Source organism: Hipposideros armiger, unplaced genomic scaffold (assembly GCF_001890085.2).
Source record: "Hipposideros armiger isolate ML-2016 unplaced genomic scaffold, ASM189008v1 scaffold_786, whole genome shotgun sequence".
Classification (NCBI taxonomy): Eukaryota; Metazoa; Chordata; class Mammalia; order Chiroptera; family Hipposideridae; genus Hipposideros; species Hipposideros armiger.
Window position 1 is genome coordinate 64,424 of NW_017732136.1, and position 17,147 is coordinate 81,570.

At 48.8% G+C, this 17,147-nt stretch overlaps 1 protein-coding gene across 5 annotated transcripts in view; it reads left to right on the top strand.

Moving 5' to 3' along the window:
• The window catches only part of SECISBP2 (SECIS binding protein 2), a 41,682-nt gene extending 25,461 nt beyond the window's left edge, over window positions 1-16,221 (top strand). For all 5 annotated transcript variants that reach the window (XM_019628400.1, XM_019628403.1, XM_019628405.1 and 2 more), the window contains 7 exons: window positions 4,429-4,595; window positions 5,473-5,611; window positions 7,293-7,449; window positions 8,109-8,329; window positions 14,253-14,407; window positions 14,730-14,922; window positions 15,375-16,221. In XM_019628400.1, coding sequence (XP_019483945.1) covers window positions 4,429-4,595; window positions 5,473-5,611; window positions 7,293-7,449; window positions 8,109-8,329; window positions 14,253-14,407; window positions 14,730-14,922; window positions 15,375-15,478 — 1,136 coding nt within the window. In that variant the 3' untranslated portion in view covers window positions 15,479-16,221. The remainder of the gene's footprint in view (window positions 1-4,428; window positions 4,596-5,472; window positions 5,612-7,292; window positions 7,450-8,108; window positions 8,330-14,252; window positions 14,408-14,729; window positions 14,923-15,374) is intronic.
• Window positions 16,222-17,147: the final 926 nt, after the last annotated feature.

A 17,147-nucleotide genomic window follows, 5' to 3' on the forward strand; every position in this document is an offset into this window, starting at 1 on the left:
GCCGTCGCCGGCGACTCACAGCAGCCCAGCTCCAGGTTGAGCTGTTGTTCAGCATCTTAGCTGTGGAGGGCAGTGTCACTGGCCCTCATATGTGGAATCCGAACCGGGGCCCTCTGGCATCCCAAGCGAGTTCTTAACCATCGCGCCACTCGGCCGGCCCGAACAATCTCTTAAAAAATGTTTCTGGGGGCAACTAGATTTCCATATGCTAAAGAATGAAGTTGGACCCCTACCTCACACCATAAACAAAAATTAGCTCAACGTGGATCAGTGACCTAAATATAAGAGCTAAAACCAGGGACGGCTGAGTGGTGCGTTGGTTAAGAGTTGGCTTGGGACACCAGCTCTGAGCAGCAGGTCCCTGGTTCGGATCCCACATATGGGCCAGTGATGCTGTACCCTCTACAGCTAAGATGGTGAGCAACAGCTCAACCTGGAGTTGGGCTGCCTGCAAAGGCGTAAGCTGCAGTGAGCTGCAGTAAGCTACCGTGAGTGGCCGGCAGCTAGCGTGAGCTGCCAAGAGCCGCCGTGAGCGGCTGTCCAGTGGCTGGCGACCAATCTGCCTCACCCGGAAAGAGTGCAATGATAATACCAACATGAGCCAGTGAAGCGACATCCTCCACAACTAGACTGAAGACAAAAAAGGACAGCAACTTGTCTGTTCTCCTTCTCCAATTCCCCAATGCTGTTCCCCTCCCCTAGTTCCCCGATAAAATTAAAAAAAAAAAAAAAAAGCTAAAACCATAAAACTCTTAGAAGAAAACGTAAATTTTCATGACCTTGGATTAGATAACGAATTTTTAGATAGGACACCAAAAGGACAGGCAACAAAAGGAAAAATAGATGAATTGGATTTTATAAAAATTAAAAACGTTTATGTACCAAAGAACATTATTAAAGTGTAAACACAGCCTACAGAATGGGAGAAAATATTTGAAAATCATATACCTGATAAGGGTATAATATCCAAATATATAATAACTATAACTGAATAGCAAACTCAAAAAATGGTAGAGGCACTTGAAAAAATATTTCTCCACAAGACACTCATCATCATTAGTCATTAGAGAAACACAAGTCAAAAAAAAACCTCAGTGAGATCATTCTTCATACCTACTCTGGAAACTGGAAGTAAAACCACGGAAAATAACCAGTGCTGGCAAGGATGTAAAACGATGCATCTCCTTTGGACAACAGTTTGGTGGTTCCTTAGAATGCTAGAGACAGAGTGGCCACGTGACTGAGTAATTCCACTCCTCTGTATTTATCCAAAATAATGAAAAACAGACACTCGGACACTTGTATCGCAGTGTTCACAGCAGCATTATTCATAATAGCTGAAAGGAGGAAAACCCCAAATGTATATCAACACACACATGAGTGGATAAACAAAATGTGCTCTGTACACACAATGGAATAGTATTTAGCCTTAAAAAAAAGGAAATTCTGATACATGCAACAACAGGATAAATTTGAAAACATGCTAAGTGAAGTAAGCCAGACACAAAAAGAAAAATATTGTATGATTCCACTACATGAAATATTCTAGAATAGGCGAATTCATTGAAAGTAGAGTAGAGGTTACCAGGAGTTAAGAGGCGGGGGAATGGGGAATTAATCATTTAAAGGGGCAGATTTTCAGTTTGGGGCGTGAAAAAGTTTTCAAAGTGCATACATAGCATGGTTGCCCAACATTGTGAATGTAATTGATGCCACTGAATTGTGCACTTAAAAGCAGTGAAAAGAGTAGATTTTATGTTACGTGTATTCTAGCACAAAGTTTTTACAAGTCATTTAAATGATGATTTTAAGAAATAAATATGACAACATTGTGTATCTGAAAATTTCATAATACTTAAGTGCTCAGTACAGGTTACAAAGCTGCATCTGATAGAAATGAATTACCTGCCTGTCCATGGGACGCAGCCCAGCAGTGTTGGCTCAGTTCTGATAAGTCGTTCTCTCTGAAATGTCTTCTCTTAGAGCCAAGACAGTTAAAATTGTCAACATGTCATAGAATGAAATACGCACATTTGCCACCATAGTCTTTTAAGTGTGTTTCTTCCTTTCAAGGCAGTTTATTTAAAAAAAAAATAAATAAATAGGTACCCAAGGAAATGGTTAAGAAGCTTTTTTTTCTGAAGTATTTTAAAGCAACTCGTCGACATCATGTTATTTTACCTGTAAGTACCCAAGTCGCCATCTCTAATTGATGGTGATTTTATTTTTAACTGAACCACCCAGCCTCTTCTCATTGAATATTATTGTTTTTTGTTATCATCTTGTATCCAGTCTATATTTAAGTTCCCTTGCTTGGCTTATCTCAACCATTTTGGTAGTTTTGTTCATATCAGGACCCATAGTTTCATACATTGCATGTCTGAGTATTATATAGTGTATAGGCCCCCCCTGTCCACGGAGGATACGTTCTAAGATCCCAGTGGGTACCTGAAACCACGGGTAGTTCTGAACTCTATATATACTATGTTTTTTCCTGTGCACACATACCAATGATAAACGGTAAACTGTTGCGCTTTGGAGCCATTAAGTAAAATAAAGGTGACTTGAATACAAACAGTGCATTACTGCTATAGTGGATCTGATAACTGGGACAGCTACTAAGTGACTAACAGGTGTGGATACGCTGGACAAAGGGATGATTTGCGAGGGATTCCTGGGCGAGGATGGTGCAGGACAGCGTGAGGTTTCATCATACTGCTCAGAATAGTACACAATTTAATACTTACGAATTGTGTATTTCTAGAATTTTCTATTTAACCATTTTGGATCACGGTTGACCCCAGGTCACTGAAACCATGGAACGCAAAACCGTGGTTAAGGGGGAAACTATACCGAAGCTTGGGACCACCGCCCCCTTAGATAGTCTTTCCTCAGAGCTGCTTCTCTCAGCTCGTCTTCTGTTTGATAAAGGCCTGCAGTGTTGTTACTGTGTGTTAATGTTGTCAGACCAGTCCAGGGACTTTGGTGAAAGTTGGTAATTTATGGGATAACTAATGGCAAAGTCAACTTTTCCTCAGCAGTTAGCCTTGGGCTTGTTATGTATTTTTTGATGAGATGGTCAGTCAGGTGTGGCCACAAGAGGAGATATAGGAGAAGCTCAGAAAACAAAGCTTATAATACTCCATGTCCTGGAGACAGGAGGCATAGTATGTAGGGCCACATGGGAAAGCACCAGGTGGGCAGCAGGCATAGGACAGGAGGGGAGGAGTTAATGGGCCAGAGCCTTTACTGGGGTGTCTGCTGGGAAGGGACCCTCCTTCCCCAGGCCCACTGGTGCCATGTTAGCAGGATGTGGAGGGTGCTGACAGGAGGCACCAGGGCTGGAGGGCCTGGGCAGCGGGTACTGCAGGAGCCCAGCTGAGGTCCTGAACTTGGAGGTGGCATTAGGGATGGGGAGAGCAAGCAGATGTGCGCAGGGTTGGTATGTTTTGTTTTTCAAGAAGAGCTGATGACAAGAACCAAGCCAGTTACAGGTACATTTCAAACATAATATGGGAGCAAGTTTCCACAGATGGCCAGCAGCTGTGCCATAGCCAAGGCTAGAAATGGCATGGGACAAAGTTCTGCATCGCATCGGGGAATTAGCCAGGTGAGACAGTGGGCATACCAGATTGACAAAGCACCAGCAACTTAGATTCCAGACTTAAGGAATGTGGGCAGATACATTTGGAAAAATATTGATGATGGTTTAAGCTGGGCAGCGAGTACATGAGGTTTGTTGTTATACTGTTATCTTTTCTTTGGTGTGTGTTGGAAATTTTCCTAATTAAAGAGGAGGGGGGAAAGTATGCACAGATTATGTGCTGGGAGCAGGAACAAGGCGTAGGAAGTGGAGCAGAACCAGAGAATGCAATGGAAGTATTGAGTAGTGATCATCACGTGTTGACTGTGGAGGGATTGTTACATACTGCACAATGAGGGGATTTGAGATTATGTGTGGAAAATACAAGAGAAGCAACTAGAAACATTACTAGACTCTTATAAGTGCCTTACAAGATAGCTATGTAGAAGATAGGCAAATGGACACCAACAGCCAACTTCTGTAAAGGTGGTGTCAACTGAAAGTGTTGGAGGGAGACTTACTCCAAAGGGCAGGCCATTGTAAGTACCAACTACCAGAAATGTCCTCAGTCGAAGATGAGATCACACATTGTTAGACTTTACTAGGAAACAGAAGATTTGATTATAGGGTTTGGAAGATGGTTCTTCCCAAATTACTTCATAATTTTTTTGGATCCCTACTAAAAAATACTCTAAATTTCAGTGGCAGCAATTGCCAATTAGAAGACTATCTAAGGGACAGTTGGATGAAGATGGGTAAGGTGGTGAGGATGGGCGGGACAGCAGGAGGAGTGCCTGAGACCTGGGGGAGCCCTTCCTGAGGCATGCATTCTCACTGTGTTACAGTCGGGGCAGTGCCCGTCCTCTCCAAAGAGGCCACATCGGGGAAGAAGTGCCACCACTCCAGCCAAGTGAAGACCCCGCACAACCCCTTGGACTCCAGCGCCCCTCTGGTAAAGAAGGGGAAGCAGAGGGAGGTCCCCAAGGCCAAGAAGCCGACCTCATTGAAGAAGGTGAGTGGTGTTGCCGTGGAAAGTGGGCTCTAGAAAACCTAGTATTCTTTCAGCTGGGAGGCTGTAGGTTTTCATGCTCTGGGCAGCGGTTCTCAACCTTCCTGATGCCGTGACCCCTTAATACAGTTCCTTCCTCATGTTGTGGTGACCCCCAACCATAAAATTATTTTCGTTGCTACTCTATAACTGTAATTTTGCTACTGTTATGAATCGTAATGTAAATATCTTTTTGTTTTCCAATGGTCTTAGGCGACCCCTGTGAAAGGGTCGTTTGACCCCCAAAGGGGTCGCGACCCACAGGTTGAGAACCGCTGCTCTAGAGGATGATGCTCTGAGAAATGATCCCTCACTCCCTGTCCCCCAAGTGACAGTGGGGTGTGCGAAGGGAGTGGCCTCAGCTACTGGAGATTAATTAAAAACTTAGCAGTGACATGGACTGAAAACCAGAAATGGGGGTAGTTATGTTCTCATTCACTTGTCCCCTCATCCTACCCAGTGTGATCGGTCTGCTCCTCAGAGCCGGTGCATTTTGGACACTTCCTGGCAGACATTCCTTCAGGGCTGTCACATGTTTCTTCATTTAATTCTCAGCAGCCTGTGGTGTGTGGTTGCAGATGGGTGAACGAGTGTCTTGCTTGGGGCCAGGTGACTGAGCTGCACAGTTGCCTCAGATCCCAGGTCGCAACACCCTGCTCTGTGCACCTGGCGGGGTTGTGTTGCTCCTGGGTCTTCCCCCCCGGTCGGTGGGGGTCCTGTTGCCACTGAGGGCGTGGACAGGTACATTGCCAGTATCCTAACCTTGAGTGGCTTGTTTTGCAGAGTGGCTTGTTTTATTTTTATAAGTATTTAGGTGTTTTAATCATTCAATTTTTTAAAGATTATTTTGAAAGAACGGCAGGAGAGAAAGCAGCAGCGTCTCCAAGAAAATGCTGAGAGCCCAGCTTTTGCCAGTGATGATGTGCAAGATACAGAGAGCGGTGGTGAGGACCTGGCCCTCGAGCAGGCTGAGCCCTTAGGTACGGAGTTCTGTTGGCTGCTTCTTAAGGAGTCCTGCAGTGGGGGCAGCGTGTGCAGCAGATCACCGGAGCTCTGCCAACCCCAGGCCCCGTTGTGGTCAAAGCAAGTCAGCGTTGAGCCCCAAGAACACAGAAGTTTTCAGACTCCCAACTTGACAGGAAGAGGGTGTCCCCATGGACGGTAGGGCTTCTGCTGCCTCTGCTTCTTGGGATCTGTAAGGGATAGATGAGGGCTCTGAGTTTCATCTGTGTGACATGGGAGGGTTCTCGCGACATGAAGTAGCTGTGAGAATTAACCCCACTAACTGCAAAGGTGCTTTCCTATGAGTGTATGAGACACAGTGTCATAAAAAGAAAATGTTTCCTAAGCTTTTTATTGAATGATACATTCAGAAAAGTACAAGATCATAGCATATAGCTTGAGGACTCACAAAGTGAACACAGCACCAGCCTTAGGAGCAGAGCAGCCCCACGGTCCCCGTGTCCCACCCAAGGCCTGGCCAGCAGTGTGTCTGTGGCCCATGGGGCAGTTCCTCGTTGTCATTGCTGCACAGTGTCCAGGTGTATGCATGTGCCAGGTGACAGGTGGGGTTGGGGTGGGGGGTTGGGGAGCTTCCACTTCGGGGCCATTAGACGCAGGGTCGCTGTGGCAGTGTGTGTGTGTGTGTGTGTGTGTGTGTGTGTGTGCATGTGCGCGCACTGAGGATGTGAGCACTGCCTCCTGCTGGCGTTGCCCTGGCGATGTCAGGCTCGGGTTCACTGCTGTCCAGCCTTGGAGGCTTCTGCCACACAGGCTTCCAGCTGTGTCACCAGTTCCGCCCACTGGTGGGGAGAGGCCAGCTTGACAGACATTGTCTTTGTCATGTCTGCCGTCCTGGCGGGTGTGATATAGGCTCCTGAATTTCTTCTCTGTTGAGTTGGCACCTCATTTGCACTCTGGAAGTCTCTAGAACAGCGGTTCTCAACCTGTGGGTTGCGACCCCTTTGGGGGTCGAACGACCCAAGGGTCGCCGGGTACTCGTATGTGGGTGAATCTGCATGTGGGCCTGGAGACGGATAGAGGAGTGGTGTCTCAGTTCCTAAGACCATCGAAAATATGTGTTTTCTGATGGTCTTAGGCGACCCCTGTGAAAGGTTGAGAGCCGCTGCTCTAGAAGGACCTTTGGGGACCGTAGCAGTTACTGACCCCTGTCTGATATGTTTAAACACATTCCTTGAGGCTCATAATTTAGATATTTGAGTTCACTCTTATTTAAGGATTATTTGATAAAGGAATAGTCTCTAGCATTTAAGTGTACAAAAATTAGAGCTAAAAACCTGTGTTTAAGACTTCCTGATAGAAACTTCAGTTTAAATTTCAGAATTTAAGAATAAATTTGGCTACTGACTGAATCACTTCCTTAAGAATGGTTAAAGTAGTAAATTTTATAACTATTTTGCCACAATAAAATAAATAAATAAATTGGGGTCAGGAAGGCACTTCTGGGCAGAACAGAAAGTTGCCAGGTCTTCTGTTTTTCCCAAGCCATTCCTATCACTCCGCTGTGATACTTGGCAGTGTCTGGATGTGGCTGTGGGGGCTGCACATGGCTGCCCTGATGATACTGCCCTGCAAGGTGCCTTGGGGCATCCTTCGCCCAAGCCCCACAGATGCTGTGTCATGACTTTTTTTTCTGTGAAGCTCTAGGGGAACCAGAAGTGTCCGTGTGTTCTGCTCCTGTGGTGATGAGCAAGTCAGAAGAGCCACTGGGAGCTGAGATCCATGAGGAGGAGGAGACCTCCCACCTGGTCCCCAACACCACCAGCTGCCCCAAGATCCACAGCCGGAGATTCAGGGAGTGAGTGAGCCCGCAGGGGACTGGGGTCGTGGGGTTCTCTGGCTTTGGGCGTGGGTTCCCCACTTGGATGTGCTCAGACTAGAAAGCCATGAGGCTGGGCCCAGTGTTTTTATCCTCCTGGAGAAGGTGACCAGGTACCTAATCATAGCACAGGTCTGGGTTATTAAATCTGCTTCTACGAGGTCTCTTGCCCTGCTGGTGCACGGCAGAGGTGCTCATAATCCATTTTGGTTGGGGGAGTGGGTGGTGAGTGGTAGCATGTTACATCCGGGTTCCCTTTCATGATTTCATTTCTCTGCATGATTTCTTAGGGAGCTCTGCCCCCTCCCTCCCACTTTTCTTCCAGGGCAGACTCTCCAGGTGTTTTCACAAGGAGAGGTGTGCGCAGGGGATGGCTGAGATGGGGGGAAGCTTAGCAAGCCGTGGTGGAGGGAAGGGTGCAGAGTTTTTCTCCCTTGTAGGTGGCAGCGGGGGAGGATTCCTTGATCCTACTATCATTAAACTCAGCCAGTCAGGAATCCCACTTTGACTTAGTATTGTTTGTCCAAGTGTGATTTCCTGAGAGGGGGCACGCTACCCGCACCTCTCGGTCAGTGTGATGGGAGCAGCACTGCAGTGTCAGTCAGTGGAGAGCTGATAGCATCTCGTGTTTCTTTCAGTTACTGCAGCCAGGTGCTCAGTAAAGAAGTTGACGCCTGTGTTACGGATCTGCTGAAAGAGCTGGTCCGTTTCCAAGACCGCATGTACCAGAAAGATCCCGTCAAGGCCAAGGCCAAACGGCGGCTTGTGCTGGGGCTGAGGGAGGTGCTGAAACACCTGAGGCTCCGAAAGCTGAAGTGCGTCATCATCTCTCCCAACTGTGAGAAGATACAGTCGAAAGGTAACGCCGTGGTGGCCCTGGCGCATGGCCCGCCATGCCCGCTCAGCAGCCAGGCCTCGGCAGTTTTGTTGGTTCCTTTTCCTTTAATTGAGTAATTTGTTTCCGGAGTTCATTTGCCCACCATGTGCTTTACTCTGCGAGGCAGCCAGGCCTTTGAGGCCTTCATGGTGGTTCCCGGCAGCCCCTGCTGGCCTCTGGAAGCAGAGAAGGATGTATGTCTGTCACGCGTTGTGCTGGGCACGGTGCCGGTTTGCCCTGGAGCTAGGGAGGGTCACTGGCTACTCATAACCACAGAGGTTCTGTGACTGGCAGCCAGGCAGTGCCTGCACTGGACTTTTGTCCATTTTAAATGCTCAGGTTCCATCTGACTAATTCCTGTGTCCACTCTTTAAAGTGTGGGTTTGTCCAAGCACTTGGCCGTCTTATTGACCCTGGAAGGTTGGTTCTGTTTTGTGGGATGTGAAATGCTGGGCGAGGTGATTGATGGTGAACTCCCATCTGACCTCTGCCCAGGGGCCCTGAGCTTGTCCATTTTATGTCTGTCTCAGGCTGCACAGTAAAGGGGTTGGTGGTTAGGCACTGAATGCCATCTCAGACCCCAGTCCTCTACCTGCACCTGGACATTCACACTCCTTCCCCCTGCCCCGTTCCTTCCTCCCACGGTGTAAAATTCAACTCACTGGAGTTAGACTTGCAGGGAACTTAGTCCAGATTCCACACTGAGGTTTCCAGCTGCCATTTTGCATCTGAAGACACTTGAGGTTTCCTGATTTGTCTGCTGCCCTCAGGGGCCCAAGAACAGCCGCTGGACCTGGCCATGCCAGCCGGCCAGGCTTGACCCATCCTAGCTTGGGACAGGTCCAGTCCTCGCCGGTCGGAGTGGGACAGCAGAGGAGTTTCAGGGCTTGGTTGTGTACTGGCAGTGACCCCATCACAGTCCTGGGATAGGCATGGGGTCTAATAGTAGTCCCTCCTCCAGCTCTCGGCCAGCTGCTGAAACCTCCTGATGGTTCACGAGGCATTCTGCAGTTTCATCTCCTAAAATTGTTCCAGGCTCTGCGCCGCGTCTTCCCCTGTGGTCCTAGGGACGTCCCCTCATCGTGTTGGATGTGGTGTGTTTTTTCTGTCTCCATCTCGCTCCCTTGTCCCGGATGCGCCTTCACCTGTCCTGGGGACAGAGAGAGACACATATAATCCCCACCCCTCAGGCTGTGGTGTGTGAGCTCCTGCCCGTCCCCTTGTCTCGGGTGCGCCTTGTCAGCTTGAGCACATCCTCAGTGGCTTATGTGGAAATGGTGTGCGGGGCACACCTGGGAGACGGGGGCTTGAAATCCAGTCTTTGTGCTTCTTGACGTTTTCCCCTGTGCTTTCCCTCATCTCTGGAAGCTTAGGGGAATGTCCTTGGGTTGGGTTCTGGGAGGTGGGACGGTTTGCATCGTTACCCTCACTCCTGTGCTTCGAACCCCCCCCCCCACCAGCCGCTCCGATACCAGGCCTCCGCACTGCACCCTCTGGTTACTTTTCACTTCTGTTCACCTCTTTCTTTGGGTTCTGTTTTCTAAAGTTCCTGTAGGATATTTCATTTCCGAGAGTTATATTTGTTCTCTGAAGATTATGTTTGTCACAGCTGAGGTTGCTTTGTGGGTAGGGGACGTGAACTCCCTTCTCCCTGTGGAGCCGTTCTTTCCTCCAGGTGGTTTGCATTTGGTCTCGGGGTGGAGGTTTCCTCAGGCATCAGCTTGTCCTTACTAGCCTCAGAAGCTGACTAGAAATCTGGGGGTGGGCTCACATTTAAACGCAGGGAGCTGCGTCGGAGGGCAGTGGTTCTCAAACTAGAGAACATCAGTCACCCAGAAGCTGGGTTCTGCTGGTGCAGATCCATCGTGCCCCTGAATTTGCATTTCTAGCAAGTTCTTGGGTGGTGCTGCTGCTCCAAGGACCCAGTCTAAGAACCTGTGCTGTGGGGTGACTGACTGTTGGGCTGCTGACCAGAGGGTGTCTCTCTGACGCCCCTGGGGCTGGTCACATTCTCTGGGGAAGGAAGACTCCCATCTCCTGTGAGGGAAGGGGGCGGGGCCTCAAACCCCCCACCCCCAGCTTGTCCTCACACACACACCGGAAGAGGTGTGGCACCTGGTGTCCCGAGAACCTGCCGCCCTGCCTCACGGGAGGGGCCGTGCCTGGGCATTGGTTGGGTGAAGTGGACACTGACTTGCTGTCACGAGGCCTACCATCTGAACTTCATCTGGTTTCTGAGGGTGCCCACCCAGTGCGGACAGTTGGTGAACTCTGGGTTGTTAATTCTAGGGTATAGATGGCTGGTTCTAATCTAAGCTTTTCTCCACTGTTGGCTTAGGTCATCTAGGTCAGTTGAGTGTCTTTTCAGCTTTCAGATACTTTTTTGCTCTGGTCTTTCATTCTTCTGTGGATTTACATCTTTAAACAAACAAACAACATGGGTATATATCCTCTTCTGACTGTGCCAGAGAACTGAGTTACGATTTTACTGAAAGGCATCGTGAGGATTTGTTACGCATTTAAAATGCGTTGCATAATCATCAGTTCCTACATTTTTTTGCTTTGAGGCATAAGGAACGTGAGTACATGTCTTATAAGTGTTTCTTCTTTGGAAAAGATAGCCCATGACGTGCAGTCATTTTAAAGCTAAAATTCAGTTTTAACAGCTGTGGATTCTTTTAGAGCACTGCATTTGTTCAGAGAGCGGTCTTTTATCTCCTAATTCTGAACTTAAACTTTTCAGTGGTAATTGTTTATGTGATTGAGCGTTTTACCTGTTTTCAGTTGTCTCGTGGGACTTTGAGAATTTGCACTTGGAGGTGCTTTCAGCTCTCACTAATAACTGACTAGGCGGTTGGTGAGCAACACCACTGACTTGGGTCCCCGAGCCCATCCTCGCTCCGTAACACGCCGGAGGACTCCCAGGACGTGAAGACGTAGAGCTGTCCTCACAGCTGTGACTTATTGCAGTGGAAGGTCGCAGTGCAGTCAGAGAGGGAAATGTGTGTGGGGTAAAGCCAGGAGAGCCAGGCACACACTTCACGTTTTCTCCTGGGGGAATCACCCAGGGCACACTGTGACGACACGTGTGAAATGCTGTCTGTGGGACATCTCGGGAGAGACTCAGTGCCCAGGGTATTTACTGGGGTCCGCTCACGTGGGCACCCTCTGCCCGGCACATACCAAGCCCCTAGAATCGCAGAAGGAAGTCGGTGTCAGCATAAACCTCACTGTTCCCACAAGCAGCGTAGGCATAGTAGCCATTCTGATCAGATAAGGTGGTGGGAGCCCTCCAGAAACCTCACTTCTGTAGCCAGCTGGGGACCAGTGGCACAAGCAGGCCTTTCTAAGGACAGCAGCAGCTGAGCCGGCTGGGGTAGCTCTTCTGCACACTGCTATGTGATCAATCCCAGGGCTGCAGGGACATGAGGCACAGAGACCCTGGGGTGGGGTGACTTGGCTGACATTAGGGAGCTCGGTCAGTGTCTGCTGGTAAGTTGATTAAATCTCAGGAACCCCACCTCTGCCTGTCACCCCTTTTCCCAGCCTACCCAAAATTGGTGTTTTTCTTTGAAGTTTATGTTCCCCTGCCATCGCCCCCCTCTCACCCCCCAGAGGTTGCTTCCTCATCACCTCTTACTATATTCTTCAGGTAGATCTGGAGTGTGGGTGGACAAATTAAGGGATGTGGGCTTAAAAGTTAATGCCCAGTCACACCAGCTGCAGAGAGTTTCCAGTTCCCATGGACGGGGGGAAGGGATGTTCATTTGAGAAGTTCCTCTATTGAAAGAAAATTAGGTAATCATGTAATTTGTTCCCATGGAATGCGATGTATTAGGGAGTCTTTCCTTCTCATGCGGATGTGTATTTGTACCTAGAGTCGGTCTGTATGCAGAAGACCTGCAGCTATGTGACAAATGTGACTTCCAGACACTCAGTGAAAACAGCTCACCAGGCGGGGGGTGGAATCCACGGTTTTATTTCTTTTGAGGAGGGAACTCCCCAAATTCCCCTAGCTGCTCAGAGACAAGCCACCGTTGCCAGATTTTTAGGTATCATCGATAGTCCAGCATATGTATGAACACTGTGTGACCTGGCCTCCCGGACCCCTGTGCACCTGGTTTTATAGCTTCAGTCTCGGGACCCTCCTATCATGCTGGCACATGCAGGTTGTGTGGCTCCTGAAGGGCTGTGCTGTCCCTTTACTGAGGGCACATCGGTGGTTTTCACACTTCACACCTTTCAGTGAGGCTGCATCTGGCATGTGGTTTGTTATTGTGTGAACATCTCTGGGTTCCATACTGAGAATGGAAGGGCGCATGTGTATGTGTGACAGCAGGACCGTGCCCACCACCTACAGAGACACCACAGCCCCACGGGTTGTGTGTGCCCTGCCTTGCCCCCTGCCCCAAATAGCATTTCATTTGGGAGGGAATTGAGCACCTTTCACTGTTTAAGAGCATGGTGTTTCTGTGAACTGTTGGTTCATACTCTTTGCCCATTTGCCTTTTGGGATGTTCATCGTTTTTGCATTGGTGTTACCGCCTGTTAATAATAGGAAAGTTAGCCCTTTGGGTAAGAGTGGTAAATGTTTCTCTGGTTTGTCAGTAGCCTGTTTTCTTTTCACCTTTTTTGGCCATGCAGGGACTAGATGTGTATATATTGGTATTTTTTATTCTTAACGTTTTTATCACATCCAGGTTCATGTCAGCCCTTGACCTTCCCACTCCAAGGTGACTAAAGGTTTTTTAATTGTGTTTTTTTTTCCCCCGTTTTCATGTTTATTTGTTTAGGTAGCATATATTTCAGTCTAACACGGATCTTTCCAGAAGCGGACCCAGTTGTCCCTTCTCCCCTGCTTCAAAATGCACTTCCTCACATGTTCAAGCTCCCCAAGTATTCGGGTCATTCCTGGACCCTCTCTTCTGTCATGCTGAATCCCGTTCTTTACGTGCTGATAGCTTTATAGCAGCTTCAGTGCCTTATGATGCTAGCCTGATATTATTTTTCTTTTTGAAAAGGCTATTTTTACTTGTGTATTCTTTTCATATTTTTTATTTTTTTTAAAAATCCCATTTGTAGTAAATTACAGTATTTCAAAGTTTTAGGCTAACGTAGAATTGACATGTCATCATTTTGGAGCATTCTGTCCAAGAGCAGAGATCTTTTGTTTGTTTACATTTAATCTCGTTGCTGTCATGAGTGGAGTTATTTTGGTGTTACGCGTTCCAGCTGGATGCTGCCTACATGTGTGCAGACCAGTGATCTGTGTGTTACTTGTGCAGTCCCATATGTCGTTCTCTTGGTGCTGCTGTGTTTCTGGCTTAGCAGGCATGTCCCTGCATCCAAACATCCTTCCCCCCTTTTTCCTGCTCACGGTGCCTGTCCCCACTCTCCCTGAGCACCAGCCGTGGCTGCCCCAGGCTGGGAGTCAAGGCGGGGGTGGAGGGTGCTGAGCCCACGCGTGTTCATGGTGGGGGGGCCAGCGGTGTGGCCCCTCTGCTTTGTGACCTCTCTGGTCTGGATTTCCATCTGTAAGTGGAGGGTAGCCCCCCTTTCAGGGATTTGTGAGGATACGGGCTAAGATGTGAGGCAGTCAGACCAGTGCTCTGGCATTTAGTGAGTATTCAGTAAATATTTGCTAAGACTTATTAGGCATAACACCAGCTGTTGATGTGACATAGTGTCTCTTTTGGAGACTGATTCCTTCCATGTGGCCGAGAGAAAAGTGTACTTGCACTGCAGTAACCTGTTTTCTCCTGGCGACATGGGGCACAGGCCACTGACGGGAGTGAAGAAGGTAGCTGGGGAGTGTTGCTGTCTGTAGAAAAAAACCCTTTGCCACCAGTGTCCCCACCATGCCCCGTGTGATGTGTCTCCCTGTCGTTTTCCTTGTCCTCACCAGGTGGGCTGGACGACACCCTGCACACCATCATCGATTACGCTTGCATCCAGAACATTCCCTTCGTGTTCGCTCTCAACCGCAAAGCTCTGGGGCGCAGTCTGAACAAGGCAGTTCCTGTCAGCGTGGTGGGGATCTTCAGCTACGACGGGGCCCAGGTGTGCTGGGAGGGGCTGCAGCCTGCTGGCACTGCTCGTGGGCAGGAGGCAGACAGATGGCTTGGTCTGCAGACAGAGCCCAGCAGAGTCGCCCAGCCTCGGTGGCCTTTGTCTCCTTAACAACATGAAGGAAGTGCAATTCTGAATTTAGCTCTGGGCTTAGTGCTGCCACAGAGGCGCCTCAGGCAGCCTGCTCTTCTTTCGGGGTGGCACCCTACGCAGTGGCACCCTATTTCTCTGGGGCGGGCCCCAGTGTGGTTTTCAAGAGACCCATGTCCTCTGTGGTCCGGGGATGTCACCTGTGCTCTTATTTCTGCCCAAGGACCAGTTCCACAAGATGGTCGAGCTGACAGTGGCAGCACGGCAGGCGTACAAGACCATGCTGGAGAACACGCGCCAGGAGCTGGCGGGAGACCCCAGGCCCCAGGCCCCTGGCGGGCCGCCAGCACAGGGCCCCAGCTGCTCTGCAGGAGATGGCTCCCTGGCTCCTGCCAGGGCAGAAGAGCCACCCTACAGTGAGTGCTGGGAGGGTCTGAGTCTGGGCTGAGTGTCCTCCAGGTCTTCATGGACTGATTAAAAAGTCAGAGTGCCCAGGAGAGCAATGCAGCCAGTCCGCAGTGGCACCAGCTCCGGAGGGCCTGGTTAAGTCCTGGCCGTTGTCTAAGAGGGTTCTCAGACCAGTAAGTGTCTCAGATGGACCTCGGGCCACATGGCCCCTGGACAGAGGGTGGCCTTGAGGACAGTTGTGTCCCTGGTGGGAGGTATCAAGGTCAGCAAGCACCAAAGGGTGAGTGGCGCTGCTCACAAAGGTGGAGGGGGGGTGTGATGCAGTTGGAGGCAGCAGGGTTGGTGAGCCCAGGCCGGACCCCATCTGGGGGACTGAGCCAGTAGGCAGTGCGCTTTCTGGTAGAGACTGTCCTGACTGTCCCTGCCTGTTCCATCAGCTGTGCCACTTTCTCATTTCCAGTTGAAATCTGGAGAAAACATCTGGAAGCGTACAGTCAGTATGCCCTGGAGCTAGAAGAATCGCTGGAGGCTTCAACCTCTCAGATGATGAACCTGAATTTATAAGAAGAGCTCTTTTGTGTATTTGTATGTTTAGGGTAAGGAGGCGGAGGTGTGAAAGACTTTGGGGCCCCCTTAGTTCTTCATTGTTGACCTAATGTCTGTAATGCCATTTAACTGGGAAGTCACCCCCTGTGAAGGGCACAGGAAACAAGCCTTTGTGGCAGCCAAAGCTGTGAGTCCCATGAATGGGCACTTGGGCATGCTGATGGAACCTTTTGTAAAAGCCTTCAGACACAGCGTTGGCCCTTTGAACACACTGTGAGTTTGGAAAACACTGGAAAATGTACTCCGAGTCCCTAGCACCTGAGGAAGCATCCTGCCCGTTGCAGAAGAGCTGAACCACATTAGTTAATTAGCAGAAAACGGGTGATATGGCTGAGTTCTCTTGTCCCGGTGACCCAGACCAGCCCTACACAGAGCCAGTGTCAGTCAGAGCAGGAGGAAGGCGGGGAGGGCCCCTTCTCAGGACATGGCCTTTCAGCCAAAAGATGTGGGGGTTACTTAGAGAGTTTGCTAAAATGAGCAGAAATGATCTTTGACCTTTTAGTCTTTATTTTCCAAGGAAACAATGTATATTAAAGTTACTAAATTTCAGTTTTGATGATCTACAAATCTTTTCTTTCTTTTGTGAATGAATGTATTCTAAATGGTTTCTATATGGAAGTATGGAGGGTAGTTTACTTTTGTGCTTCCCTATAAGTAAGATGTGTATTTATTTTTAATAAAGATGATTTAATTTATCTGGAGGTTTTGGTCATCTTGCTTATCCTTGGTCTCTGTTTTACTGGTTCTTCCTTTGTCTTAATCTGTGCCTTTTGGCCTTTGAATGCAGTGGAACCAAGGAGGGAGAGATTTGCTGTGCCAGACCTCCTGAGGCTGGAAGGAGTGACTGCTGAAGTCTCAGACCCTCAGAGACCTGCTGTCACCAGACCCTGACCCAGTCCATCTGCTTCCATGCTTGTCAGAGGAAAATGGCAGGAATGAAGTGTCACTGGTTTGTGCTTGTCAGGCAGGCAAGGAATGGTGGTGTTGGCTTTCAAAACAGTTGAATTCAATCATGCCAAATAGTGTACCTCTGAGAGAGAAGTGGCCTGTGATGAGCAAATAAAAGTGGAATGAGTCGGAAACAGTACACTGTGTGGACAGGACTGGCAGTCTGACTGAAGGTTGTGTGGATAAAGCACCCATCTGTTTTGTCATCTGTGATACTCATTATTCCCAGTGTACCCTGTTTCTCTGAATGCATTTTGAGCTGTTTAAATGGGGACATAGGATGTGGTGGAACAGGCCCTAAGACTCAAGCCTTGACTCCTGTCTACGGGTTTTGCCCTCTGGTCCAACAGGAGGAGCAGCCTCAGGAACGTCTTACCTGTGCGCCCTATGTCAACAGGTAGCAAGTCAACTATAGTGGGTTTGAAAATAGATTACGAGAGAAGAAAGTTTCCAAAATTAATTCATAGGGAGAAAGTGAAATAGCCTTTCAGCTGTATGGAGCAGCCTAGAATTGTAAAACTGATGAATCAAAAAATCATTTAAGAAATAGACCTCTGGTCAAGGTGGTGGAGTAGGTAAACTCTGAGATCGCCTTATCCCATGATCAAAATTACAACTAAATTATAGAAAAATCATCACTGAGAACCACCTGTAGTCTAGCTGAATAGATTCCCTGTAA